General features: G+C 47.5%; 1 protein-coding gene across 1 annotated transcript in view; it reads right to left on the reverse strand.

Annotated features, from left to right (window-relative positions):
* Nucleotides 1-263: 263 nt before the first annotated feature.
* LOC140213566 (neprilysin-1-like) overlaps nt 264-27,657 on the reverse strand; it is a 29,727-nt gene continuing 2,333 nt past the window's right edge. Inside the window, exons 2-9 of the mRNA XM_072284795.1 lie at nt 26,425-26,480; nt 21,622-21,673; nt 19,977-20,044; nt 7,565-7,695; nt 6,448-6,513; nt 5,862-5,957; nt 3,179-3,255; nt 264-490 (exon numbers count right to left, since the gene is read on the reverse strand). Coding sequence (XP_072140896.1) covers nt 385-490; nt 3,179-3,255; nt 5,862-5,957; nt 6,448-6,513; nt 7,565-7,695; nt 19,977-20,013 — 513 coding nt within the window. The 5' untranslated portion in view covers nt 20,014-20,044; nt 21,622-21,673; nt 26,425-26,480 and the 3' untranslated portion in view covers nt 264-384. The remainder of the gene's footprint in view (nt 491-3,178; nt 3,256-5,861; nt 5,958-6,447; nt 6,514-7,564; nt 7,696-19,976; nt 20,045-21,621; nt 21,674-26,424; nt 26,481-27,657) is intronic.

The raw sequence follows: 27,657 nt of genomic DNA on the forward strand, positions 1-27,657 counted from the left end.
GGGTTCGCCTCCCACCAGAGGTCGTGGATCCGACTCCCTATGAATTACGGTGCCATAACGCCGGCCGGCGTAGCACCGGACATCGGACTTCTTTCATCGCACGAGCCATTGAAGGCTTTTGCCTTTTAAAAATGTAGTTCGTCTACTTTTTTACAGAAAAGAAACGTTGGCGGCTAAACCCAACGACGATTTCAACAAGGAACCTGCGTATTCGATATGTACGCATTCAAAAATCAGGTAATTTATCGGCTTCAAGGGCGCTGTATAAGTACAACCCATTTATTAACTTGACTTTGCACTGAAGCAGTGGCGGTTAAACATACAGAAAATCCGTAACGTACACACTGCTACGTGCATACGTCCTTGGCTTTATGTCGGGCATTCCTAAAGCAAAGTGCATCTCTTGCTGTCTGCCAAGCGCATTGGTGAGCCCGGTGCGCATTGAAACGCTGCCGAAAACTCCTCCAGGTTCATTAGTGGCACGTTGACTCTGAAAAAAAAAAAAACATACAGGATCATAGAATTCTTGCCTGAGTAAATGCAGGAAGGACCACCCTTAAAGAAGAATACTGACACGACGTTTTCGACTTGCCGTTTTTTTTTTAATGCAAGGGCGTTATATTCAGACTGCGCACACTTTATGGGTACCAGTCTGACACAAAATGCGCGCCGATCCCGAAGGCCGTGCAGTCTAACAAAGCGCCTCCGAGCGCCAGCTGTCACGAAGGAACTCTTGCTTCAAAGAAACTACACGGCTTCCTTAACAAGGACAAGGAAACGAGAATACTGCCATTCTCTAACCGAGCAAGCGGTGGGCAACGACAAAAGGATGTGAGATGTTGTCAGCGATGTTGTCGGCTTTCGCTCTGGAAAGCAGGCTCCTGCCAAGTTTAATTGAGCATAATACAGTCGATGACTTGACTACCATTGACTACTGTGTAAATACAGGACTGCTCCTCGCAAGACAACTGAACTCATTTTCGTGAGGCATGATCAACATTTATTGTAAATAGTTTTGCCGTGACCCCCGTTCAGATTGAGGAACTAACAGCTGTCGTTTGCACCCTTTCACTTAGCGAAGCTGCGGGAATTGATAAAATTACTGTTAGAATGATTAAAGACAATATAGTTATATTCGCTGTGCGCTTCGTGCACATGTTTAATCATTCTCTAGAGTGATTTGTATATTCTAATTAACTTAAAATAGCGAAGGCGGTGTCAATTTACGAGGGTGAAGAAGAAACAATGTCATGCGCTCACAAACCTATTTAAGTTTTACCTATCTAGTAAAGCAATCACCTATCATCGTGTCGAGTGCGAAGCCTAAGCTAGCGTTTTCCACACGGGCTGTCAAATATTTGATATGATGTGCAACGCGCAACGACGACGACGAACAAAGAGAGAAACTTACACACAGGGTGCTTCTGTCTTTGTCCGTCGTTGTCTTCGTGCCTCTCACAACAGATCGTGCTCAACTAACGCGCCCAGCTATCCATCCTAACGTCAAATATATTTTTTATGCGAAGCATACTAGCCGCACAACCACGCTCTTCCTTGCTGCGCCGCGCGCGGCCGCGTAGCTACCATATGACGTCATAACAGCTGCAAAAGCGGAGGCTCAACTCGTGCGCTCGCTTGCGGCCGCGTAGCTACATAGCCGGGTCTCAAGCTCGTGCGCTCGCCTGCATGAGTTGTTTCTTCGTCTAGCCGAACCAAATATAGCCAAGCAACAGCAGTTCACCAGGCTAAACAGCGGTTCAACAACTAAAATAAAGGCTAGTATGCTTCGCATCCTGGGCTTATCCTTAGCTAAGCCACAGCCATTTTATGCATGTGAAGTGTATTCCCGTCCTGTCACTGCTTTGCATGCCCATTTATCTGCGGGCCCTCTTACTAGCCTTGTTCTCCGCCCCGTGCGCTTGAACTACAGTGGCTAGAATGGGGAATATCACTAACAACCAACAAACACCGACACCAAAGACAACATAGGGGAAATTACTTGCGCTTAATAAATGAAATAAGGAAACGATAAATTAATGGAAATGAAAGTGGATGAAAAAGCAACTTGACGCAGGTGGGGAACGATCCCACAACCTTCGGTGGGATCGATCCACAACCAAAATGGGATCGATCCACAACAAACTGGGATCGACCCCATAACCTTCGCATGCGAAGGTTGTGAGACCGTTCACCATCTGCGGCAAGTTGCTTTTTTCATCCGCTTTCGTTTCCATTAATTTATCGTTTCTTTATTTCATTTATTAAGCACAAGTAATTTCCCCTATGCTGCCTTTGGTGTCAGTGTTGGCTTCTCATGATATGACTGATAAAAATTGGGCCCCTCGGTTAACTTCCTTTCTTCTCGTTTAGAATGGGGAATGTAATTCTGGCCACTGTACCCGAATGCCGCCCGCCAGACCGATGAATGGCGGAGGAATCTCTAGGCATGCGGTGACAGGGAAGGGATACGTTCGAGTGGCTCAGGCAGCACCATGCGAAATGCGTTCATGCATCGTTGCCAGAGCACAAGGGATTGCCGGCTATAAAAGTACGATGTACGAATATACTGTGCTCAGTTGCTTGTAGGAACTGGCCCGAGTTTATTACACGTATATTGTAGTACATGCCCACAACGGGGCACAGGAGGAGAAGCGGGCGGTACGTTCAAAATAAATGAGCAGAAATCGAGAACTATAACGGACAATACAAAAGTTGTCACATTGTCGCATAGCCAGTTTCCTTTATGCCAAAGAAACAAGAATGAAACGGCTGAATTTACATCATTTGGTGCACCGCTTCATGATAGCTTCACTTCACATAGATTCCAAGATGAGCGTTCGATTTGCGTAATTCTTTTTCTAACATTTACCTCAATCGCCACGCGAAAACTTTTTACCGCCAGACTGCTCCTATATTGCCTAATGTTGCCATCCTATAATCTTTGTAGAAATAATTGTTTCTGAGCAAGCCGGCCAATAAAATAGCTTCCCAGATGTTCAACGTTATCCACCGTTTCAACTGCGTTTACAGTTCAAGTAATTCACACACATTCGACGCTAAACTTAAGCTCTGAGGCTCATCTGACGCGGAGTAGTTACCAAATACTGCGTACTAACGCTGAAGAGCACAAAATTGTCAGGCTAAGTGCATGTTTCAAGTGCTGACGTGGACGGCTCACCTGTACCGTGCCGGAGATCGGTCATCCTTCTTTATTATTACCTTATTTAGTTCGGCGCTTTCAAATGTACACAGCAGCTGTGAATACAAAAAAAGTATTAAATAAATAGATAGCTTGCGCGTCAAACTTATTAGCGAATCAAATTCACTAACTCTTATTCCCGTTAGTTCATCATTCACATAATTTATGCATGGATACCAGAGTTTGGCCCAAACCAAACCTTACTTACTAACGAACTTAAATTGCCACGATATTATAAATATGGCATGCTTAAGAAGCAACCTAAATAAATCTATATGCAGGCGTTTTGGCCTTGTGTACAGTAGTAGATTACAGTAACTCGGATTACATTTCTTGCATATCACCTATTTACATTAGCCTTAGTTATTTAATCAACTTCTCGAATATTACAAGTAGATGAAAAGTGTTCATGAGAGAATTGTAGAGCAAATTAAAAAACTCCACATACAGCTTTCTGTTTCTCAATACTTGCTACAGAAGTGTTTTTCCAAGCATGAAAAAAATACCGCGCATATGCGAAAAATTGCCGCGCGACTGGCCACTCGAGGCAATTATATATATATATATATATATATATATATATATATATATATATATATATATATATATATATATATATATATATATATAAAGTGCCTCGAGTGGCCAGTCGCTAGGCAATTTTTCGCGTATTCGCGGTATTTTTTCACGTTTGGAAAAACCCTCGGGACTGTGCCTGGTTCCCGGCCGAAGCTACCTGCAGGACATACACGCCCGAACTTCAAAGTGCAGTGCAGTCTATAGGCAAGGACACTGAACTATGGGCCGTCCAGTAGGCCCGGGGTGCGCTCGAAATACACAAGCCGCACGACCCCCAGCACAAACGGGCCGAACTGGGGTAGTGCAGAGTCGGATAACCCCTTGGCCAACGCTTGGCCAACGTCACGACGCGTTAAACCGCCGGTTGCCGGCATTTAAAGAAAGTTATTCCTATTATATTTCACACACACACACACACACACACACACACACACACACACACACACACACACACACACACACACACACACACACACACACACACACACACACACACACACACACACACACACACACACACGCACGCACACGCACACGCACACGCACACGCACACGCACACGCACGCACGCACGCACGCACGCACGCACGCACGCACGCACGCACACACGCACACACGCACACACGCACACACGCACACACACACACACACACATATATATATATATATATATATATATATATATATATATATATATATAGCGACAGGAAAAAACGAATGCTTCTGCGCACTGTCTGGCAAGTCCCACTGGTGGTTTCTGCAGTAATTTTTTCATCGTGTGGTGTGTGGCAGATAGAACAATTCTAGTGATTGATCTGGCTTGCTCGAAGACGTGTAAATTACTAGCAGAGACACAGCAATGCATAATTGAATAAGTAACAATATTCAATAATTAACTTGTTGACTAATTTCTAGAGGACTCGTATCGCGAATTATGAATTGTTGCCGGTGAGTCCTCAAAGCATGTCCTCTTGGAACGAACTTTGAAGCTATGACCGATTTTGAGAGATAAGCGCCGTTAAACTTACAGCTAAATGCACTTTTGTTCCACAATATCGCGTTCTTACAACAAAGCTAATTTGTAATCGTTGAAGTACGCATGTAAGTAGAACACGAATACGTTTCGTCGCACAATTCATGAGCGCATTCCACGGAACTGGTGTGAGGCTGAGAATTAGTGAATCATCCTCACAAATGGAGTACCGTGCTTCATGCACGGCTGCCGAAGTGGATCGCAATGGCTACAACACTGTCTTTTGGTAGTTGGCGTCAGCGGCGTGCCATCTTTCGGCGACTTTCGGACGATATCTTAGAATCCAAGCCTGCCTAATAGCAGTTTCGTAACTCATACATGTTTAAAAAGATTATCGGCTTATATTCGAATATAGTAACACTGACGTAATAGTTCTGCGGAAACCAGCAAGGTGTAAAAAAGTAACTAATAAAGGGAAACTGAGGCATCCGCCCAATCGTAGCAACTGCTACGATTGGGTGTATGTTTTATTTTTATTTTATTAATTGCTTCTCTCCACCTTGCGGGTTGCCGCAGAACTATTATGTCAGACTCCTGCCTTTGCTTCGAGTTGTTTATAAGCTCGACTTCGCCCTGCCATCTGCTAGCTGCCTGGTTAGCCCAGATGGTAGATCGGGTGCCCCGAAAAGGCGGTGGTCCCAGGTTCGAGTCCCGGACGAGGACGAATTTTTCTTCAACTGCGATGCTTTTTTTTTTCGAGGAACCCTTATGGGTTTCCTTTGTAGCGATTGCAACGATTGGGTGGATGTCTCGTTTTCCCTTTATATATATGGTAACCTGAAATATATGGTAACATGCTTGCACTGCCTTTACTGGACATCTGATCAAAACATAATACGCTTTTTTTTCACTGTACACGTAACTTTGACGTTTCGCAGTAACTAACGCCTGCTTTAACAACATTGTCCTATGAGCATCGATACGCATACACAGCGGTTGCATAAGCATCACGAAAGGCCATCTTAACCAGGCCATTTTTTTGCACTCTTTCGCGCTAAAAGAAATTGTTGAAGTACCGCAGCTCTCCACCTCAAGAACTATTCATACTTACCGAGGCATAGGAAAGAAAGAACACCTGTTCTGGAGAGAAGTTTTCGAGGCCCTGCAAAGACAGCTTCGGTTTGCCCTCAGATGAAGCCAGGTATGCCTGAAAGTTAAACAAGAATTGGGATACTGAGCTCTTTACGTGTCCGTAATTTACTAGTTCATATCCAACTATTAAACAAAATGTGACGTTTAACTCCCTCAAACTCTACACAGTGGGTTGTGGGAGACTGCGCAGTGAAAGGGGTTCGGATTAATTTTGTGCGGCTCACGAGCATTTATATATATATATATATATATATATATATATATATATATATATATATATATATATATATATATATGAAGATGCTGCCCTTGGGCTGTTGAGCACGAGGTCGCGGGATTGAATCCCGGCCACGGCGGCCGCCGCAATTCGATGGGGGCGAAATGCGAAAACACCGTGTACTTAGATTAACGTGCACGTTAAAGAACCCCAGGTGGTCGAAATTTCCGGAGTGCTAATCACAAAGTGGTTTTGGCACGTAAAACCTCAGATCTTTTTTTCTTGTTGTTCATCGAGGCAAATAATGTTAATCAAAAATATCACTCACGTGGAATGCGGTTTGAACTGCGGCGTTGTCAACAATGTCTTGAACGTAGGTACGAGTTGCATTGAGCTGAAATTTAAATACAAGCCATCAGGGAAGGAGGAGCAACAGGACGTTGAATACGTGCACAAAGTTGGTTATTCGTGTTCCACTTGTTTCATGTTGCATTTGGTGTTCTATTTTGCTCCTATTCTCTTCGTGGTATGGCTCATCATTCATAAGAGATAAATATCTACGGTTACCTAATTTTTGTAATTAGGCCCAGTGGCCTGATGCAGCATGTACGCTACAGTTTCAAATTTTTTTCCCTCCAAAGTTAGCGGCTTTTCTTTTCTAAAGATACATTTTGAAGGCCTTTAAAGCAATCTGTCATAATTCATGACTGATGGGTTTACTGTCACGCCAATAAACGTTTTACGGCGTTAATGCACCAATCACCTGATCACTTATTTTACAAATATTTTTTTTCCGTGTTTCCTTCCTGTCACTCTTGTTTAATTTATTTTTCCATGATATAATGACATCATGCGCGTTTCGTCGCTTGTACACTCACCTTTCTTCTTTATTTTCATATCCTTTATATAACTCGATAGGCTCGCATTATTCCTGTACTTATTTCGTGTGCGCTAATTCGTAGCACATCCCGCTTGCGATTTTACTAATGGGCCTCATGTGCGTGTCACTATTTATTTCGATATTTCTCAAGGAAATTTAAATTTAAATTGAGACATTCTGAGAATATTCTCGTTCTCATAGGATTCGAAACATAAGCGACCAGTGCGCTACTTAGCGACATACACTCAACGTACGCTCAACGTACGCTCAACATACGCTCAACATACGCTCAACGTACGCTCAACGTGCCCTCAATATTCGTTCAACATTCGTTGAAAATTCGCTCAACATTTGCTTAACATTCGCTCGATGAAGTTGTTTCATACGTTTACACTTTGTCTCAAACATCGTAATAATTTTCGCACTCTACACAAATGCGCGATATATTCTGAAAAAGAAAAAAACGGTGCCTTGCTTTTTTGTGTGTGCGCGATTCAGTGATCCGGCTGCTTCCTGCGTATAATCGTGTGGTAGAATTGTCGTGAATAGTGTCCACTGATCGTACCGTCATGTTGGCCAGAGGGTCGACGATGCTTCCGTACTGCTTCAAAAAACAGTCAGCCTTTTCGTGGAACGCTGCCTCTGTGTAGTTGGTCCACCATTTGGTTTTCATTCCACGAGCGTCGTAATGCAAGCCTGCGAGTAGAGCTTGTTCGTCAGCTTAGAACGCCACCCCAAAACTATTTTTTTCTCTTCCATTTGGCTTCGCACGCAACACCGTAGAAAAGGGCGAGGTACCCAAAAAATTACCAGCACACAGGTCTGATATTCAATTCTAACACTGACATTTGAGCTAGGAATTATAGTTTTCTCTTTCTTCTTTGTCCAAGTAAACCTCCGTTTCGCATTCTAACGTATTGCAGTGTCGCATTACTGCCTGTTTGTGCAGAGGCTGTGGCAGTTGGCTCTGATTGTTTATCAGGCGCAAAGTTTGCCGTCCCAAATTTGTGTTCAAAAGTTTTCAGCCATATTTGAAAAATTTTAGTGCGTATTACCCTGAGCTCGTTCTGCCAAATGTCCGTTGCAGTCATTCTAAGGGCGCGGTCACCTCGTCAAGCTACTCAGTGTAGTAGCTTCTCGTGGCCGCTCCTGGCTTTCACCAAAATTTGAAACAAAGAAGCTTCATGTGGGCGAGTTGGTTTAACATACTTGAAGAAAAGAAATGATCGCTATATAGATGCGGGCTAAAAGAAGAAGATACGACGGACAAGCGCTGACTACCAGCTAAACGTTTATCCGAAGAAACAGGAATTATATATATAGAAACGAGAAAAGCACAACCGTGAATTCACGACCTCTCTATCGGATCAGACAAGCAATATCTTTTTCGGTAAGTGCCACAGACGGGCGGATAATGCACGTGTGTCTTCGTTACACCAGGTTTCTGGCACGTCCTAAAGATACACTAGAAAGAGAGACATTAGAAGCTTTCTGTGGTATCCTGTGTTAACTTCTGGTTTCGGTTTCGGGTCTTTACGTCAGGGCGCCACTCAGCGCCAAACGCTGTAAGTTGCCTCCTGTAAGTTGCCTCCGCAGAAATAAACATTCATTCTTCGTCTGGTCCCCGACTGAAGCCGTCTGGCTCTTTCTTGCGGCGCTGCGCGCCCCGGCCGTTTAGGCCTCATGCCGTAAACCTTTCGTCCGGCCGCCCCGTCGAAGCTACAACACTTTCTACATTGCATAGGCCGAAGGCGCGTGCATTAGCCGCCCATCGTTGGCACTTACCGAAAAATAGATTGCTTTTCTGATCCGACAGAGAGGTCGTGAAGTCGCGGTTGTGCTTTTCTCGTTTCTATCTATATAAATCCTGTTTCTTCAAATAAACGTTTAGTTAGAAGTTGGCGCCTGTCCAGCGTCTGTGTTCTTCTTTTAGCTCGCGTCTTTGTAGCGCTTATTTCTTTTCTTCAAGTATGAAACAAAGCATTGAATCGAGTTTAATTGACCAAGTTTAACATACGCTCTCGCACTTGCCCCTGCTACGTTGTCCCTCAATTTTCGGGAAAATAAAATTTATTTTAACATGGTTAGCTTGGTTAGCAGTCTCCCTTTTAGTCTCAATCAATGCACTGAGTTGCTCACTACAGTTCGTCACCCACACTTCGCTCGCTTGTGATGCTCCCCGCTCGTCCTATGGTACCTTGTCACTGTGGATGTGCCTGCTCGCCGAGTCAACCTCATTTCACTCGTCAACGATGTTCTGGCTTTTGTCAAGCCACTGTATGGAAAATGCTTCTATACTGTTCTGCGTAGTTGTTCGCGGTTCCAACTAATCGCAACTTATTTTTTTGGGTTGTCATGTTTTCTCTGGTGGAGGACAGTGCTATTGGATTGGATTGGATTGGAAAAACTTTAATAGAAGTCCTGCAGGACGCACGTCAGCGCGCAGTGGGCGTCTCCCACGCAGGGACCGACAGGGAGTACCTGGCGGCCGCTGCGCGAGCCTGCTGGACGGCCCATTGCTGATCTTCTAGGAGCGGACTTCGTATCGTCCTCTCCCACTTGTCGGAGGTAGAGTCGGGCGGAGCGTTTCTGCACTCCCAGAGCACGTGTGCGAGTGTCGCCGTGACCCCGCACGAGGGGCACGCATTGTCTGGGTAGACGTCTGGGTAGATGATGTGTAAGGTGGCGGGGTTCGGATAGGTATCTGTCTGTAATAAGCGTAGCGTAAGCGCCTGTGGCCTGTTTAGTTTGGGGTGCGGGGGCGGAAAGAGACGTCGTCCCAAGTAAAAGTGTTTGGTTATTTCATTGTAGGTTACTGGGGCGTCCCTGTTCGCCTCCAACTCATCGAGACGTGGTTGCCCGGGGGTGACGGCGCGGTCGGTAAGCGCGCGCGCAGCGTCGTGGGCTGTCTCGTTGAGGTTGGGCGGGGCGCCCGGGATCCGACCCAGGTGGGCGGGAAACCAGACGACGGCGTGGTGTTTGAGGGTGCTTGGATCAGCGCCGCGGAGAATGCGTAACACCTTGACGGAGACGACTCCTCTCTCGAACGCTTTGATGGCCGGTCTCGAGTCGCTGAATATTGTCGTTCGCTTATCGTCGAGCATTGCCAGGGCTATGGCCACTTGCTCCGCCACCTCGGGATCACGTGTGCGTACCGTTGCGGCGTTTAAAGTCCGTTGCGAGGACGAGACGGCTACCGCGGCGTAGGCTCGGTTGCACCGGTAGGCGGCGGCGTCCACGAAAGCGACGTCGTCGGCTTTCTCGTTTATTCGTTTGAGGAACGCGGTGGCCCGGGCTAGGCGCCTGCCTCGATTGTGTTCCGGATGGACGTTTCGCGGAATGGGTGCGATTGTGATCAGGTCGCGGAGCTCGCGGGGAACCGGCGTAAGCTCCGGTGGATCCTGGGTGTTCGGTGGAAAGTACCCCAGCTCGCGCAAGATGTGACGGCCAGTCTTCGTCGTCGTCAGACGTATCATCTGCGCTCTCTCCTGAGCCTCAGCGATCTCTTCGAGGGTATTGTGCACACCGAGCTCGAGGAGTCGAAACGTCGGCGTCGTGATCGGGAGCCCAAGGGCCCGCTTCACTGCCTTTCGTATGAGTACATTGAGCTTGTCACGCTCCGATTGTTTCCACTTATGCATTGCTGCGACGTAGGTGAAGTGGCATAGGACGAACGCGTGTACGAGACGCAGCAGATTGTCTTCTTTGAGGCCGTGGTGACGGTTGGCCACCCTGCGTACAAGTCGTATTGCGTTGTCCGTCTTGGTCGTCAGCTTGTGGACCGTTTGGATGTTTGATCCGCCCGCCTCGATAATCATTCCCAGTACTCGGATGGAATCGACCCTGGGGATTGGGCGACCGTCTCTGGTGCGGATAGTGATGTTGCGCTCGGTCGGTGGTTTCCATCCCTTAGGCCTTTTGCCTTGTCGTTTTGGGCTGTACAACAACAGCTCCGATTTGGCGGAGGAGCACTTGAGGCCCGTGTGGTCGAGGTAGGATTCGGCAGTTTCGATTGCCTCCTGCAGAGCGGATTCGATGAAGCCGTCCGACCCCGCGGAGCACCAGATGGTGATATCGTCCGCGTATACCGTATGGTTGAGGCCTTGTATCTTCGACAGGCGTTCGGAGAGCCCAATCATGACCAGGTTGAACAGCGTCGGCGAAAGGACGGAGCCCTGGGGGGTGCCACGCTGTCCGAGCTCGACTTCTTCCGACGTGAGGTCTCCGGCACGGAGCACGGCCTTGCGACGGGTTAGGAAGGAGCGGACGAACTCGTAGAACCGGCGCCCGAGCCCTAAGGTCGTGATCGCCTTTAGTATTGCCGAGTGCTGGATGTTATCGAAAGCCTTCTCCAGGTCAAGTCCGAGTATGGCGCGGGTGCCCCAAGTAGCCCCGGCGTCTATGATTTGGTGTTTCAGGAGAAGCATCGTATCCTGAGTAGAGAGCCCGGGTCGGAAGCCGATCATGTGGTGTGTGTAACAGTCCTGGTCTTCGAGATACCGGCCGACTCTGTTGAGTACGACATGCTCGGCCACCTTACCCACGCACGACGTGAGCGAGATGGGGCGAAGGTTATCGAGGCCAGGCGCCTTGCCCGGTTTCGGAATGAGGATCGTCTGGGCGAGTTTCCAGGCATCAGGTAACTCGCCCCGCCTCCACACCTCATTGATGGCGCCCGTGAGGTACACGACCGAGGGCTCGTCTAAGTTCCGCAGGAGCTTGTTGGTTATGCCATCGGGGCCCGGGGCGGAACGGCCGTTTAGTTCGTGGAGAGCCCGGCGTATCTCTTCGATGGAAAATTCGGCGTCTAGGAGGCTGTTGTCAGTACCTGTGTAATCAGGATGTAGGGTCGGCGGGCCTGTGGGTATCGGCAGGTACTTATGCACAAGCGTCTTGACTGTTTTTCAACTGCAGTCACATTTGCAGCAATTCCAGCGATCGTTCGTTTCTTTTTATTATTGTTATTGTTAGGTGTACTGCCGTAACTGTGCACACACTGGGTCGTCTCTTGCTCCACGTCAGGTTATTAACGTAGATTTTAATCGAAAATGAGCTTTCAGCGCGTGCACTGAAAAATAAAACTGATCTGATTGGTTTCATTGGGCATCGTAGCTGTCTTTATGGTTTGTCAGGGATTCTTAATGAGAACCGATGGCAAAAGCAGCACACGTCTCCCTGCGGCAGGTTGTACTTACGACTGTGCGAGTCTGTGTGTGTGTGTGTGTGTGTCTGGGGGCTGCATGTGTGTGTCTGCTTTCTTGAATAATGCAGACCAAGAAACACGAAGTTGTTGCGAAGTCTGAGCAAGAACACACCAATCTGTTAGTGCCACATTATTTCTTTAATTGTTGGAGTAAAAAGGCAGGTCGCGATATAGGCACCCACATACAATAGAACGTTTCTTGAGGCGATTCGAAAACAGCATTGTAGATTACAGATCAAACTAAAGGTGACACCATTTTGGTCGAAGAATGTTTGGAAGAGGTACGCGATATCACGTGATGCGTTACAATGTAACCGATGGTCCATTAGCCATCAACGTTATTGGTGTAACGTGGTATAGGTGTCAAGGGAAGGCAAAAAGCACGGAAGAATGAAAGAACAAAGAGGGAGCATCGCGCGACACAGTTGAAGCCAAGTAAGTCGGCCCAACACGTGATCACGTAGCGGCAAGTTTTCGTGTGTTCCACCGTGCTGCAAGCCGCACCCAGTGCCCGCTCTCCCGTAAGGACAGCGGTTGCAGCAGCAATGTGTTGCAGCCGCACTAGCAAATCGCAACGAAGACGATATACGCACACGTTTCAATATAAACGACTTAGGTTGCGCGAACGTTGTTGGGGAAAAAAATGTGCACATAGCGGTTGACGAAGCATACGCACAAGTGCTCATCGATCAAAACCTGCCGGGAACCAAGCGCGCTTGGCCAAGTCCACTGAAGTCGAAGTCACGTGCTGGGCCGACTCTGAGCGGGAGCAAAAGAAAGCTAAGAGGCCCGGACGGCCTCATTGAGAGGTCATAAATCTGCATAACCTTGTGAAGCCTTGGATGTCTGAAACAATGCTCACTCGTGGTTTCTCTGATTCCTTCCAGCCAAAATATACTCGGGGATGGCAGAGAAATAGATGCAGTGATGCAATTCTACTCCGTTTCACACATGAAAGGCCACGCCTTCGATCGCTAGGGAGATTTCTCTAGTCTTCACATATAGCTATGCTGAGTGTTTCTCCGGAGACACTAACGAACTTCTTTTTTAAGATCCCCTGTGGCAGACAGCACAATTTTAATCGTTGAGTTGGATTGCTTGATGAGGCGGACATTATTCGCACGAGGAGCGGAAATGCATAATTCAATAATTATCAAGGATGCACTAATTATTGTCTCAACGAATTACGCTGCAGCAAATATTGCAATTTACAAGTTGCAGCGAGGGAGTTCGCAACGCGGATCCACTTGGAACGCATTCCGAGTATGACGACAGTTTCTGGATAATTATTCCCTAACTTTGCGAAGAAACACATTGGCGGTGCAGTTATGTGATTCGCTGAGGATTCCGCAGCACTTTGCTTCAATGCATAAAACGGCGTTTTGTTAAAAGTTATTGTAAGTGCAACGACAGTGCATGTTTACCGCAAGTTTGATAACGCATATCTCGAAACTGGTCCCTTCCACAGAATTGTTTTCAAGTGGATGTGCCTCGCTGTATCACCGGCTACAATTCTGTAAATTACACTGTGTGCCGAAAGGTAATAAGGTAAAGACTTCATTAGTGAATGTTGGTAATTAGTCGATTACGCATTTTAATTTTTCGTGCAAGTAATTTCCGCCTCTACGAGTGGGGACCAGATCAAGGACTAGAATTGTGGTATCTGTCACTGGGGATTTTTATGAAAATTGGTCGAAGTCTTCGCAGAAACATGTAGTATATATATATAGTTATGGCTGAGGAAATTACGCTGGCCGCGGTAGTAAAATGAAGAAAAAGAGTACGACGTACGTTGAATAAGCTCAGTATATTGCACCGACGTTTCGTCTGGTACTGGTACTCTTTTTCTTTATTATAGATAGGCCCACGAGTGTAAAATAACGTATATTTACAACTGGCGTATATGGCGTTCAGGCAGCTGCCAGACTTCGTCTTCGTCTAGTCCAATCCAACTTGTTCGTTCCCTTCACCGTAACATCACCTTCCAGGTTGAGTAGCTCCGTCCCGGTGCAAATTATAGAGCCTCACTTAATGGGGGGACATAGGGCTTAAGCCTGGCGACGTGAATAACATCGCTGGTGACGTTGCGATGCACTGAAGGCTGACCGACTGGGGCGATCTCGTGTGTCACATCGGACAGTTGGGGTAAGATCTGGTACGGACTAGAATACCGGGAAAGTAGTTTTTCCGACAAGCCGACGCGACGTGAAGGCGTCCAGAGAAGGACAAGGGAAGCAGGTGAAAAATGGTAGTCTCGGTGCCGAAGGTCGTAGCGTCGCTTTTGAGAAGCTTGCGAGGCTGTGAGGCGATGACGGGCGACATCTCGGGCCTGGGCGGCTAACTCAATAGCATCGCGAGCGTAACCAGTGCTGGGTGATTGTACTGTGGAAGGTAGCAACGTGTCAAAGGGCAAGGTGGGGTCGCGGCCATACAAAAGGTAAAATGGTGAAAATCCGGCAGTGTCGTGACGGGACGAGTTGTATGCGAAAGTGATGTATGGTAAAGCGACGTCCCAGTCACGGTGATCGTCGGAAACGTACATGGCCAGCATTTCAGTTAGCGTGCGGTTGAGTCGCTCGGTGAGACCGTTCGTTTGAGGGTGGTACGCGGTAGCAATCTGGTGTTCTGTTGCGCAGGAGCGGAGCAGGTCATCGACGACCTTCGATAAAAAGTAGCGGCCGCGATCCGTCAGCAACTGGCGAGGGGCGCCGTGGTGCAGGATGACGTCGTATAGTAAGAAGTCTGCGACATCTGTAGCGCAGTTGGTTGATAGCGCTCGCGCGATGGCATATCTCGTGGCATAATCGGTTGCTACAGCAATCCATTTGTTACCTTTGATAGAAATTGGAAAGGGGCCCAGGAGGTCTAGGCCCACACGAAAGAAAGGCTCTGTGGGGATATCGATTGGTTGAAGCAAACCAGCGGGAGGCGTAGCAGGCGTCTTCCGGCGCTGACACAGGTCGCAAGAAGTGACATAACGGCGCACAGAGCGATAAATGCCGGGCCAGAAGAAGCGGCGCCGAAGGCGGTCGTATGTACGAGTGATGCCCAGATGTCCAGCAGTAGGAGCGTCGTGAAGTTCCTGGAGCACGGCTAGTCGAAGGTGCTTGGGAACGACTAGGAGGAGCTCCGGGCCGTCAGGACGAACGCTACGACGGTATAAAGTTCCATCGCGCAAGGTGAACATGCGGAGGAACGGGTCATTGGGCGAGGAGCTTAGGCGTTCCATAAGTGTTCGAATAACAGGATCTTTGCGTTGCTCGTCGCCAATATAAAGGAAGTCGGAGATGGATACAACACTGATGTCCGAGTCTGCATCGGTATCGTCCGGTTGATCCACGGGATTGCGGGACAGGCAGTCAGCGTCTTTATGCAGGCGCCCTGACTTATACATAATAGAAAATGTATGTTCCTGTAGACGCAATGCCCAACATGCAAGTCGTCCAGTTCGGTCTTTCAAAGAGGAGAGCCAGCAGAGGGCGTGATGATCGGTTACGACGCAGAAGCTCCGACCGAAAAGGTACGGCCGGAATTTCGCGACCGCCCATACGAGCGCGAGACATTCTCTCTCGGTAATGGAGTAGTTTCGTTTGGGGGTGGAAAAAAGGCGGCTAGCGTAAGCGATGACACGGTCTTGGCCCTGTTGACGCTGAGCGAGGACAGCGCCGATGCCATGACCACTCGCGTCAGTTCGTACTTCAGTGGGCGCAGAAGGGTCAAAGTGTGACAGAATTGTGGAAGTTGTAAGCCGCTCAATCAGGGTAGAAAAGGCTTTCTCTTGCAGAGGTCCCCAAGAGAAAGAGACGTCTTTCTTAAGGTCAGTGAGAGGGTGAGCGATGTCAGCAAAATTTTTCACAAATCGCCGGAAATAAGAGGCTAAGCCCAGAAAACTACGGACATCGTTTGTTGAACAAGGTACAGGAAAATTTCGCACGGCGTGAACTTTCTGTCGATCAGGTTGGATTCCGGCGGCGTTTACGAGATGGCCGAGCATGTTAATTTCACGGCGACCGAAATGGCACTTGGAGGAGTTTAGCTGAAGGCCAGCCCTGCGAAACACGGAGAGTATGGTTGTGAGGCGCCGCAGGTGGCTCTCAAAGTTCGCGAAAACACAATCACATCGTCGAGGTAACAGAGGCATGTAGACCACTTCAAGCCGCGCAAGAGAGAGACCATCATGCGCTCGAATGTAGCTGACGCATTGCATAATCCAAACGGCATGACATTAAATTGGTACAGACCGTCCGGTGTGACGAAGGCTGTTTTCTCGCGGTCCATCTCATCGACGCTAATCTGCCAATAGCCGGAGCGGAGGTCAATTGATGAAAAGTATTGGGATCCGTGAAGGCAGTCAAGACCATCATCAATGCGCGGCAGGGGATAAACATCCTTCTTTGTTATCCTGTTGAGGTGACGGTAGTCAACGCAGAAGCGCCACGAGTTGCCTTTTTTCTTAACTAAGACAACCGGTGATGCCCACGGGCTACTGGAAGGTTCAATGATGTCCTTGTCCATCATCCTGTCTACTTCTTTCTGTATGATGGCCCTTTCTGTTGCGGAGACACGATGTGGCCGCCTATGAATGGGGCTGGAGTCACCGGTGTTGATGCGATGCGTGACAACAGACGTCTGGCCAAGTGGACGGTCGTCCAAATCAAAGATGTCCCGAAAAGATGACAGGAGGTGACGAAGAGCTGTTTGCTCGGAAGGAAGGTCAGGGGCGATCATCTTAGAAACATCGTCCGCAGGCGTCGAGTACAGAGGAGTGGGTGACAAAGGTCTGTTGGTACTGACGAAGGATTCAGAGGTCAAAGAAGAAATCTCAAATTCTTCCAAAGGAGTGATATGCGCTATGGAGATACCGTGTGGCAGCACATGCGACGAAAATCCAAAATTGAGGATGGGCACGCGAGCGCAGTTTTCGCGGATCCGGATTAAGGTGCTCGGTAGGGCAATATTGCGCGACAAAACCACGTCAGTAAGGGGCGACACGACGTACTCGCCATCAGGTACGGGAGGACAGGACGTCAGGAGGACATTTGTAGCCGCTTGTGGAGACAGCCTTGCAAACTCAGCAGAACATAAGCGGTGTGAAACACAAGTTGTTGCGTCGGCAGGAAGCGGCAGATCCAACTGTACAACACCTGCGGAGCAGTCAATTTGGGCAGAGTGTTTCGAAAGGAAGTCGAGGCCGAGAATTAGGTCGTGTGGACAGTGTTCAAGGACGATAAATAGAACAACGGCATAATGGCCCGCAATGGTCGCACGTGCTGTGCACATTCCAAGGACAGGTGAAGTACTCCCATCGGCGACTTGCACAGTGCACGGTACGGCGGGTGTCAGAACCTTTTTAAGCCTTCGGCGGAGAGCAGCGCTCATAACTGAAAGCTCTGCTCCTGTGTCAACGAGAGATCTAACAGGAACGCCATCAACTTCAATGTCCAGTAGGTTTCCACATGTAGGCAGGGTCAACAGAGGATTTGTGGGCCGGGTCGGAGTTGCAGCTTCACCTCCGGGAGCTGCACCGCCTAGTTTCCCGAAGCGAAGCGACCGGTTGCATAAGGGGACGAAGAGCGGTGAACGAGAGGCGAACGGGACCTACGACCTTGCGGAGACGGGGAGCGGCTGGATCTTGGTGGAGCACTGTCGGCGTTGATGTTCCTAGACGGCGTATAAGGCGAGAAAGTACGATTGTCTGGTACTTGGCGGTAGTGACTCGGAGACGACCACCGAGGAGGCGACGACCAATGGTTGCGGCAGTGACGGGCGATGTGTCCAATACCGGAACAATTAAAACAGATAGGTTTATCCTCCGCTGTGCGCCAGTCAGCTGGGTTGCGACGAGGGGGCGGAAAGCTTTGCGTCTGGGAGCGAGCGGCCGGAGAAATCTGGTAGGTGTTTGTATGGCGGACCGAGCAGAGAGATGGAATGCCCAAACTTGCTATTTCCTCCCGAACGACCGCTTGTATAAGAGAGATAGCGGGCACGCTTTCCCGACAGTCTGAACGAACTGGAGCCGGGGCCATGGCCTCAAGCTCACGGCGAACGATGCGCGTGATTTCTTCCGGTCCTCTGGGCTGAACGAAGCGCGGCGGGTCTTCGCAAGAAGATGTCGCGGCGATATTGGGCAATCGGTCTAAAGTCTGAGCGACGCGGCGGCCCTTCGCTTGTTCGAAACGCCGGCACTCCTCTATAATTGCATCCACAGTGGCACAATCCTTGTACATCAGGAGATTGAAGGCATCGTCTGCAATACCTTTCAATATGTGACCAATCTTGTCTGCCTCGGTCATGTTGTTATCAGCCTTGCGACAGAGGGCCAGCACATCCTCTATGTAGACGACATAGGATTCTGTGGACGTTTGAGCGCGACACGCAAGTTCTTTTTTTGCCGCCAGCTGACGACCGACAGGTCTGCCAAACAGGTCTCGCAGTTTTTCTTTGCAGACATACCAGCTCGTTAGGTCAGCTTCGTGTGTGTCGTACCATTGCCTCGCAGTTCCTCTTAGGTAAGATATGACGCTTGCTAGCATCATTGTTGGATCCCACCTGTTGTTGTAGCACACTCGTTCCTACATCGTAAGCCCGACCTCGACGTCGGCGTTGTCCGTGCCACAAAATGTCCCTGGGTCCCGCGGATGAGTGAGAATCACCGTTGGCACGGGCTGCTGAGGCGTTGTCGCTTGTGTCGGTTGATTTGCCATTGTGGCGGCAAGTAGATGACGTCCGCTGCGAAGTTCCGTGATTGTACCCAGCACCTCCACCAAAATGTTGCAGGAAGGAAGCAGGCCCACGAGTGTATAATAACGTATATTTACAACTAGCGTTACGGCGTTCAGGCAACTGCCAGACTTCGTCTTCGTCTAGTCCAATCCAACTTCTTCGTTCCCTTCACCGTAACAATATATATATATATATATATATATATATGACATCAGTGAGGATGAGTGGCGACCGTTTGGTGCCGACAGTGAGATTAGGTAAACCAGAACAAGTCCCCACAATCTCGCGCATGGAAAACGCCCTTCCTTAGTGACGCTGAGAATCGCAAAAGTTACTGACTACGACGCGTAGCTTCCTTCTTTCAATAACTGGATTTATTAATTGCTTCTTTTTTTAGTAGATAGCGCATATCTAAAATAAAACATATAACAATGCAACATATTTAGGAAATCCAAAACAAAAGTTCGTTTAAGTTCGTTATAGGTTAATTTGGATATCGAGAATCAGTTGAAATAGTGATTTATCCTTAACGAATAAGCCTGTTTATCATACCGGATTCGACTGTATTGTATGCGTGCTCCCCTGCATTTCTGAGGACTTATTTTGATAAAGCTACGAAAGAAAGTTGGGCGTCGGCATCTGAAAAAAGCTACAAACCTGCTGTGACAGTCGGTGTAAAGATTTAATTCTCCTGCGCCCAACGTGTGATATGAGTACAGGAATTTGCAGGGCGAATATTCACATAGGTCGGCATACTCACTTGTGAGTGAGTGAGTGAGTGAGTGAGTGAGTGAGTGAGTGAGTGAGTGAGTGAGTGAGTGAGTGAGTGAGTGAGTGCCTGCCTGTGAGCGCACCCCAACAAAAAGTAATAGTAAGTGAGCGTGAGTCTCAAATTATTCCGCCATCGTATGACTAATCGTACATACTCGTTTGCTCGAGGATACTTCGTGACAGCCGTGACGTCATAGCGCTGCGTCAGGCACAGTGGTCGTGTTCAAACGTCAAGACATGACGTCGTGTCTGGCGTTTTAGATTTCAGAGATCACGTTACCTTTGTGGATCAATTCCAGTGACATTTCGTGAGCCATGGCTGCTCCGATGGCGCCCAAATTTACCGACCTAATGTGAGAGAGAGAGAGAATGTGTGCGGTAAGGTCGACGTTGTGAGACTGTCACCAGTATATACTCATCTCGCACTCGAGACGCTTTTATACAGTGATCAGGCTTATTAAAGTGCTCAGGAATAATATTTCGGCCTTAATACTACGCACTTAGGTGCGCCAGACAGAGGCTTGAGATACTGTTTGTCGGACAATACAAGCTATTGAAATATACCAAGACGATTGCTTACATTGAACGGTCACACTGGCATACATACATACATACATACATACATACATACATACATACATACATACATACATACATACATACATACATACATACATACATACATGCATACATACATACATACATACATACATACATACATACATACATACATACATACATACATACGCACATACATACATACATACATACATACATACATGCATACATACATACATACATACATACATACATACATACATACATACATACATACATACATACATACATACATACATACGCACATACATACATACATACATACATACATACATACATACATACATACATACATACATACATACATACATACATACATACATACATACATACGTGTGCGTGACGATACGCCCGCTTCCGGGTTTGAATCTCAGAAGGTGTAAAAATGCAGTTTCGCATGCTCTCGCAGATGCTCGAAAATTTTGTTCCCGCTAGTACAGAATAATAACGTCGACAGAGAAGAATAACAGCGCAGTATGAAAGATAGGATGAAATTAGGAAGAAATTTCAGCAGACGCAGGGACAGTGAGCATGCATAAGTCATTCAATGTTGCGGACACCAGCGACCAGCAAACACAGGCAGTCTAATTTCTGACTTGTTCGGAGTACAGATGGAAACTGCGGAATTACAAAAACAGTGTAGCGCCAGCTGTCGAGAATATAAATATGCTGAGAATTGTAATTTTATTATTTCTGAGTACCTACGTCCTATTGCACCTTTACGAGAACTTCGTTATGTGGCGTAAAACCAACATACTCTTGTCCGTTTTCAATGATAATGATAATAATAATAATGCTTTATATCGTTATGCGGGCGCTATGCATAAATTCATTCGAATTTTTTTAGTACGTGCACAAGCGAGCAAATGAGGGAGGACAACGAAACATGAACCTGTTTGTTTGGTAAGTGCCATTAGAAAAATGCAATGCAATAACAAAACCAGATGCAGGCAATGGTAAGCAAAATATCACTGACGCACATCAGCTGAAAGAAGGCATAGTTTGTCATGGTGGGTCTAAAATCGTTGAATGATCGAGCGGCTGCTAGTGAATGCGCGATCTGCGCGTGAAGGTTATGCATGACGAAAAGTAAGAGGCTATAGGCAGCTGCACGTACTACAGCATTGTTTGTGTTTTTTTTTTTCTGTTTTGTTAGTGCTCGATCGCGTTTCTCACGGCATGAAAAAAAAAGGCAGGCGTGGAGAACATGGACACAAGACAAACGAAATGAGACAACAAAAACGCGTTGACGTCGTTTTTCTTTTTGCCCTTTCGTAATGAGAATGTGAACGGCCACGACAACTTACGCAGGTAGGTCAGGGTGAAAGAAAGGCTGCTGAAGTATGCCAGCTCCGATTCCTGTGAAGCGAAAGAATCAAACGAAGAGAGCCAGGCTGAACAGCTTCCCTCAAGAGAACAAAAAGAACAGCACGCTAAGTTGTCTCCTTTGCCGAAACATATTTTTTTCTTTTATGGCAAGACGCATTTAGTCGTTATTAATCGCTGCACATTTGTGGCTCGACAACTCCTCAGTTCAAAATTTTCTGGTTATTAATTTCTGTTCTGTCATAAACGGGTTACTGTGGCGAGATTTCTGCAAAAGGCACCTAGAGAACCCCTATTTATTTGTGTTATGCAGTGAAAATAAACGTATAAATTATTAATAGTAAACAGCCTGTACAAAGGTTCAAATCTGGGCTAGTTAGTTTACGTTCGTTTAAACAGCACAGGCGACGGGACGGGTGAAAGAGACAAGGCAGTGCGCTTTGTCTTGTACGTTTCACCGGTACAGTCATCTTCGTTTTTATTTTCCATAAGTAACATTAACATTAATAATTAACAATTTCATAACGAAAATAGCAGTGATAGAGATAAGCATGCAGAAACTGAGACGCATACACTCGAGATATAACGTCGGTTCATTTCGACTTGCACTGCCAAAAATAATTTTTTATGCTTTTGTCCCCCGACCAAGCGTCCCCATTTGTGGACCATCACTAGGAACAGTATGCCGCTATCAGACTGAGGAACAACCAGCCAACCTTCTCGCAAGCTTATCTATGTTTCTATACACGCAAGGACAATGGAATGACTTGCAGAAAAATAAACCAAGGCGCTGCCACATCCAGCAACCACTGTTCTTTACAGGACAATTTTATCTCAAAGATTTTTTTTATGAAGCATGCCTTTCTATGCCGGATAAAAAGTAGGGTTGCGCTAGTAGCAGTGCTTCAGACCGAATCGAGTAAGCATCAAATTTTTCTAGAAGCGATTCAAAGATGGAATATTTTTCGAATAGTTCGGGATTAATGTACAGCCTTCTCGCTATTATACTCAAAGCAATTTTAGCACCTCAATATTCAAAACAAGATAAAGTTTCTGTCATTGTACTGCGCACATGATAAACCCTACTTTAATAAGTGTACGAACGAAACATTAGGAGCAACCAAGCTGGTTCTCAAATTTAGGGCTGTTAGGAGAATTCGGAGTAGGGAATTATGACATAAAGTTTATAATTGCAAGCTTGTAGACCAACTCTTGTCTCTGTATACTGTCGCGACCAGATATGTGCGTTTTCGATGGCGACGACAGAGTGGAGAAAAAGTTCAAATTGACGCGGCACATGATGCCACTGTTTTACAAAGTATGCTGCAGTGAAACATATTCCGATTTCATCTGACGAGGGGATACAGATCCTGCATCTATATATATTAAGGGACCAATACGCATTACCGCATGCCCTAACGGCACACGACATCTGGTTTTGTTATGTGCTACGGTTCAACGTACGTTTGGTGCTTAGCCAAACAGGGTATAACGTTCTTCGAGTTGTGGAAATTATTCGTGGGGCACAGTGTGCACGCTTTTGACCATAGGTCGGCCAACTGACTCGCGAGTCGACTCGCTCGGACTCTGACCGACCCACGAGTCTGTGTTTAAGTGAGCTCGGCTGAGTAAAATTTTGGTGAGCTTGACACCGAGTGAGCACTGCTGAGGATGAATCTGGGTGAGCCCGGCCGAGTATGATTTTAGTGAGTCTAAGCGCGACTGAGCCCGGTTCAGTAGAATTTTGGTGAGTCCCAGTGAGCACGGCTGAGTAGAATTTTGGTGAGTCTGAGTGCGAGTGAGCGCGGCTGAGTACAATTTTGGTGAGCTTGACTCCGAGTGAGCCTTGCTGAGTATAATCTTCAGTGAGGCTGAGCCTGAGTGAGCCCGGCTGAGTAGGATTTTGGTGAATCTGAGCGCGAGTGGGCCCGGTTGAGTAGAGTTTTGGTGAGTCCGAGTGAGCACGGCTGAGTAGGATTTTGGTGAGCTTGACTCCAAGTGAGCCTTGCTGAGTATAATCTTCAGTGAGGCTGAGCCTGAGTGAGCCCGGCTGAGTAGGATTTTGGTGAATCTGAGCGCGAGTGGGCCCGGTCGAGTAGAGTTCTGGTGAGTCCGAGTGAGCACGGCTGAGTAGGATTTTGGTGAGCTTGACTCCGAGTGAGCCTTGCTGAGTATAATCTTCAGTGAGGCTGAGTCTGAGTGAGCCCGGCTGAGTAGGATTTTGGTGAATCTGAGCGCGAGTGGGCCCGGTTGAGTAGAGTTTTGGTGAGTCCGAGTGAGCACGGCTGAGTAGGATTTTGGTGAGTTTGAGTCCGAGTGAGCCCGGCGGAGAAGAATGTTGGTGAGACTGAGTTCAAGTGAGCGCTAAGCAAAAAGAAATATAATTTGTGAGTGAGCTTGAGTGAGTTCTGTTCATCTTGCTGACTTGTTCTTTTGACCTCTTTGTCCGCTCTCAGCAAGAAAAATCGGCGTGCGGTTCGGCACGAACCGTTCTTGTTCGTTCCTCACAAATGTCCTCACCTGCTTCTAACAAAAAAGCCACAAACTGAGCGAAATGTCAAGTACTGGCTTCTTTCTTTGCTACAGACTAGAAGTGTGAAGCTATAATTTTTGTAATAGTAGTACAGTGCGAATTCGCACTTTCTTCAACAGCATACTTCACGCGCCACAGTTCGCGTACTGCCAATCTTCAAGTGAAAACAAGAAGCAAAGACGAAAATTCACTGACTCTGCTGTTGTCAAAGTAACGAGTGTACAAGCTACGCAGACCTTACGCTGGTGCAGAGATTCTCACTAATTTCCACTGTCTTTATTGTGTACACAAAAATTACTCTGTACCTGAGCAATTATTTGGTACATTTCTACCTCCACTGTATGAAACTTGTGCTTGCGATCAAGTCGATAGTACCGTGCGGCACATCTCAACGGGGCAAGATAAAATCCGCTGGGTAGAACCAGTTTGAGAACCAGCTCAGTGTTGCGAACCGTTAGAAATTTTTATTTCTCCGGACTCCAACTGAACAGCAACGAAATCGGAGCGCGTTCAACCGTTAAGCTACGCAGACGTTACGCTGACGCAGGGATTCACAGTAATTTCGTCTGTCTTTAACGTCTCCATGAAAATTCCTCCGTATCTGTGTAACTAATTCGTAAATTTCTGCGTCTCTTTATGAAACTTCCGCATGCGGTCCCCACCCTGTGTTCGCGGTCGAGGCTTGCCTCGTCACGCTAGAGCACAACTGCTCAAGCTGAGGGTTGGTTGCGTGAACGTGCACGAACGTTTATACAGACAAGGGCGTGTGGCAAGTCCATTGTGTACGTGTTGTGGCTGCTACGAGACACTTCAGCACCTTATATTTGAGTGTCCCGCTTTCAGTGCGCAGCGAATGTCGCCGGTGAGAAACTATCATCTCCTTGGCCTGCGGTGTGCGACACTCGAGGAATGTTTATACCCCAGTGGTTGTGCATCTAAACGTGATCAGGCCCATCGCGCACTACCAACCTTTCTAGAGTTTACTAACTTAGGTTCACGTTTGTAGCGTGAACATTCAACATTCTGTAGTAGCGTGACCTTCAGTGAACGGCCCTACTGTGTGTGATCTGTACTGTGTTCCAACGCTTCTTCATGCGAAGATGGGAGGTGGCGCGTTCAAACACCTTGTAGTGTATATTGTGAACCGACTACCGGTGAAACCGTGATTGCGTGCAGCTGTACTTGGCGTCTCATCGTGGAGCGCACAATTAGCCGCATAGTGAACTAGCCATGGATGTGATTGATAATTGTGGAGGCTGTTCGACGCGGTGTCACTTTAATTCCGGCTGCAGGGTCGAAACTCGGCAGAACAACGTGCGTAGTGTACTGTGTTCTACTTTAGTCTTTAGATTTGTCCTGTTGGTCTTCCTTTCCTCTTTCCTCCCCTCCTTCCTATCTTCCATTTCTGTGTTGCTGTCACCTCCCTTCAGAAGATTAGGCAGGCGTTGTGCCCCTTCCGGTGGCAGTTGCCAGCCTGCTCCTCGATTTCCCTTTCCTGTTAACTGTGTATATGTGTTCAAAACTAATAATAATAATAATAATAATAATAATAATAATAATAATAATAATAATGCGGTCAAGTCAACAGTACTATGCAGCCGGCACTACGCCGTAGTGAATGACTCCGGAAATTTCGACCACCTGGGGTTCTTTAAAGTGCACCTAAATCTTAGTACCTGGGTGTTTTCGCATTTCGCCCCCATCGAAATGTGGCCGCCCTGGCAGGGATTGCCACGGGGCAGAATAAAATCGATTGCACCACACCGGTTGGCGAACCGGTTCAGTGTTGCGAACCCTTATAAACTTTTCTTTCTCCGAACCATAACGGAAGCGGATTAAATCTGAGCGCGTTGCACCCGAACCAAAAACGGTATCTTTTCGGTTCGACACCCTAATTCACATCAACTGGGCGCCTTAAAATTGATATCGAAATTAAACAACGTACACTTGACGACTGCAAAAGCCGCCGTCAGCATGCTCTGAATAAAAAATAGCCCGCCGTGGTTGCTCAGTGGCTATGGCGTTGGGCTGCTGAGAACAAGGTCGGAGGATCGAATCCCTGCCACGGCGGCCGCGTTTCGATGGGGGCGAAATGCGAAAACACCCATGTACTTAGATTTAGGTGCACCTTAAGGAACCCCGGGTGGTCGAAATTTCCGGAGTCATTCACTACGGCGTGCTTCATAATCACACAGTGGTTTTGGCACGTAAAACCCCTTAATTTAATTAATAAATAAGAAATAGTTCTTACCGAGGACGTTCGGTGGCTTGTAAATTATGTCAACATCCTGAAATGGTAGTCCGATCCTGCAGAAACAAGGAAGATGCGTAATCTTACGTCACGCCTCGACGTACTTCCATAGGCTTAAAAAAATAAACGCAATTGAGTTCAGCAGGTTTGTGTATTACATTGACGAGGCTGCTCTTTTTTTTAATTCCCTTTTCACTAACGGCTCTAGAAGCAACGGAAGCTGAAGAGCGCCTCCCTTTGATCGACAAGGCACAGTGACCGCTTGTTTGACCACGGCGACCTGCGTGGGCGACACGATCTCAGAGACGACAATGGGACAAACCCGAACATCGGCAAGAGCGCCTCCATACAGACTTGACGCTGGTTTGCGATTCCGGCTTCCACTTCGGTTGCGGAGGGGCCAGGAAACACTCATACATCGATTATGGCTCGGTGTGGCGTACACTCACCGATGCACCCGCCGTGGTTGCTCAGTGGCTATGGTGTTGGGCTGCTGAGCACGAGGTCGCTGGATCGAATCCCGGCCACGGCGGCCGCATTTCGATGGGGGCGAAATGCGAAAACACCCGTGTGCTTAGATTTAGGTGCACGTTAAAGAACCCCCAGGTGGTCGAAATTTCCGGAGTCCTCCACTACGGCGTGCCTCATAATAAGAAAGTGGTTTTGGCACGTAAAACCCCATAATTAAATTAAATTTAAATTAACTCACCGATGCCTTCACAAAATTGGACGAGAACGGGAACCCGACTGTATCGTCTGTCGCGCTCCTGAGATAATAGCTCACCTGCTTTGCGTGTGCCCCCAATATGCGCCGAGCGAAGGACACTTCAATCTAGTGTTGACTGCTTGGACTCCCGCACCTTCTTTCGGAAGAAAGGCTTTTAGGCGCGTGGAGAAGAGTTCACGATGCCCAACGCACCATAACGCATGATTTGTGGTCCATGCTGCACTGAACCCAAACACTTTGATCTTTAGCAGATCACTGTCAAACGCGCACAAACAAGGACAAAGTGAGGAGTGGATCGAAGCTTGAGTAAGCGCTAGTGTTGTCTACTCTTCACTTTGTCCTTGTTTGTGCGTGCTTGACAGTGATCTGCTAAAGATCAAAGTGTTTGGTTTCATTGCGGCATGGGACACAAATCACACATTCAAGCGGCGCTAAACTGAGCTCGCTGCCCTAGCCTAATTTCAATTGCCACCAAGATCACACTTTGCGAAATCGGGCCGACCAGT

Source organism: Dermacentor andersoni, chromosome 10, assembly GCF_023375885.2.
Source record: "Dermacentor andersoni chromosome 10, qqDerAnde1_hic_scaffold, whole genome shotgun sequence".
Taxonomy (NCBI): Eukaryota; Metazoa; Arthropoda; class Arachnida; order Ixodida; family Ixodidae; genus Dermacentor; species Dermacentor andersoni.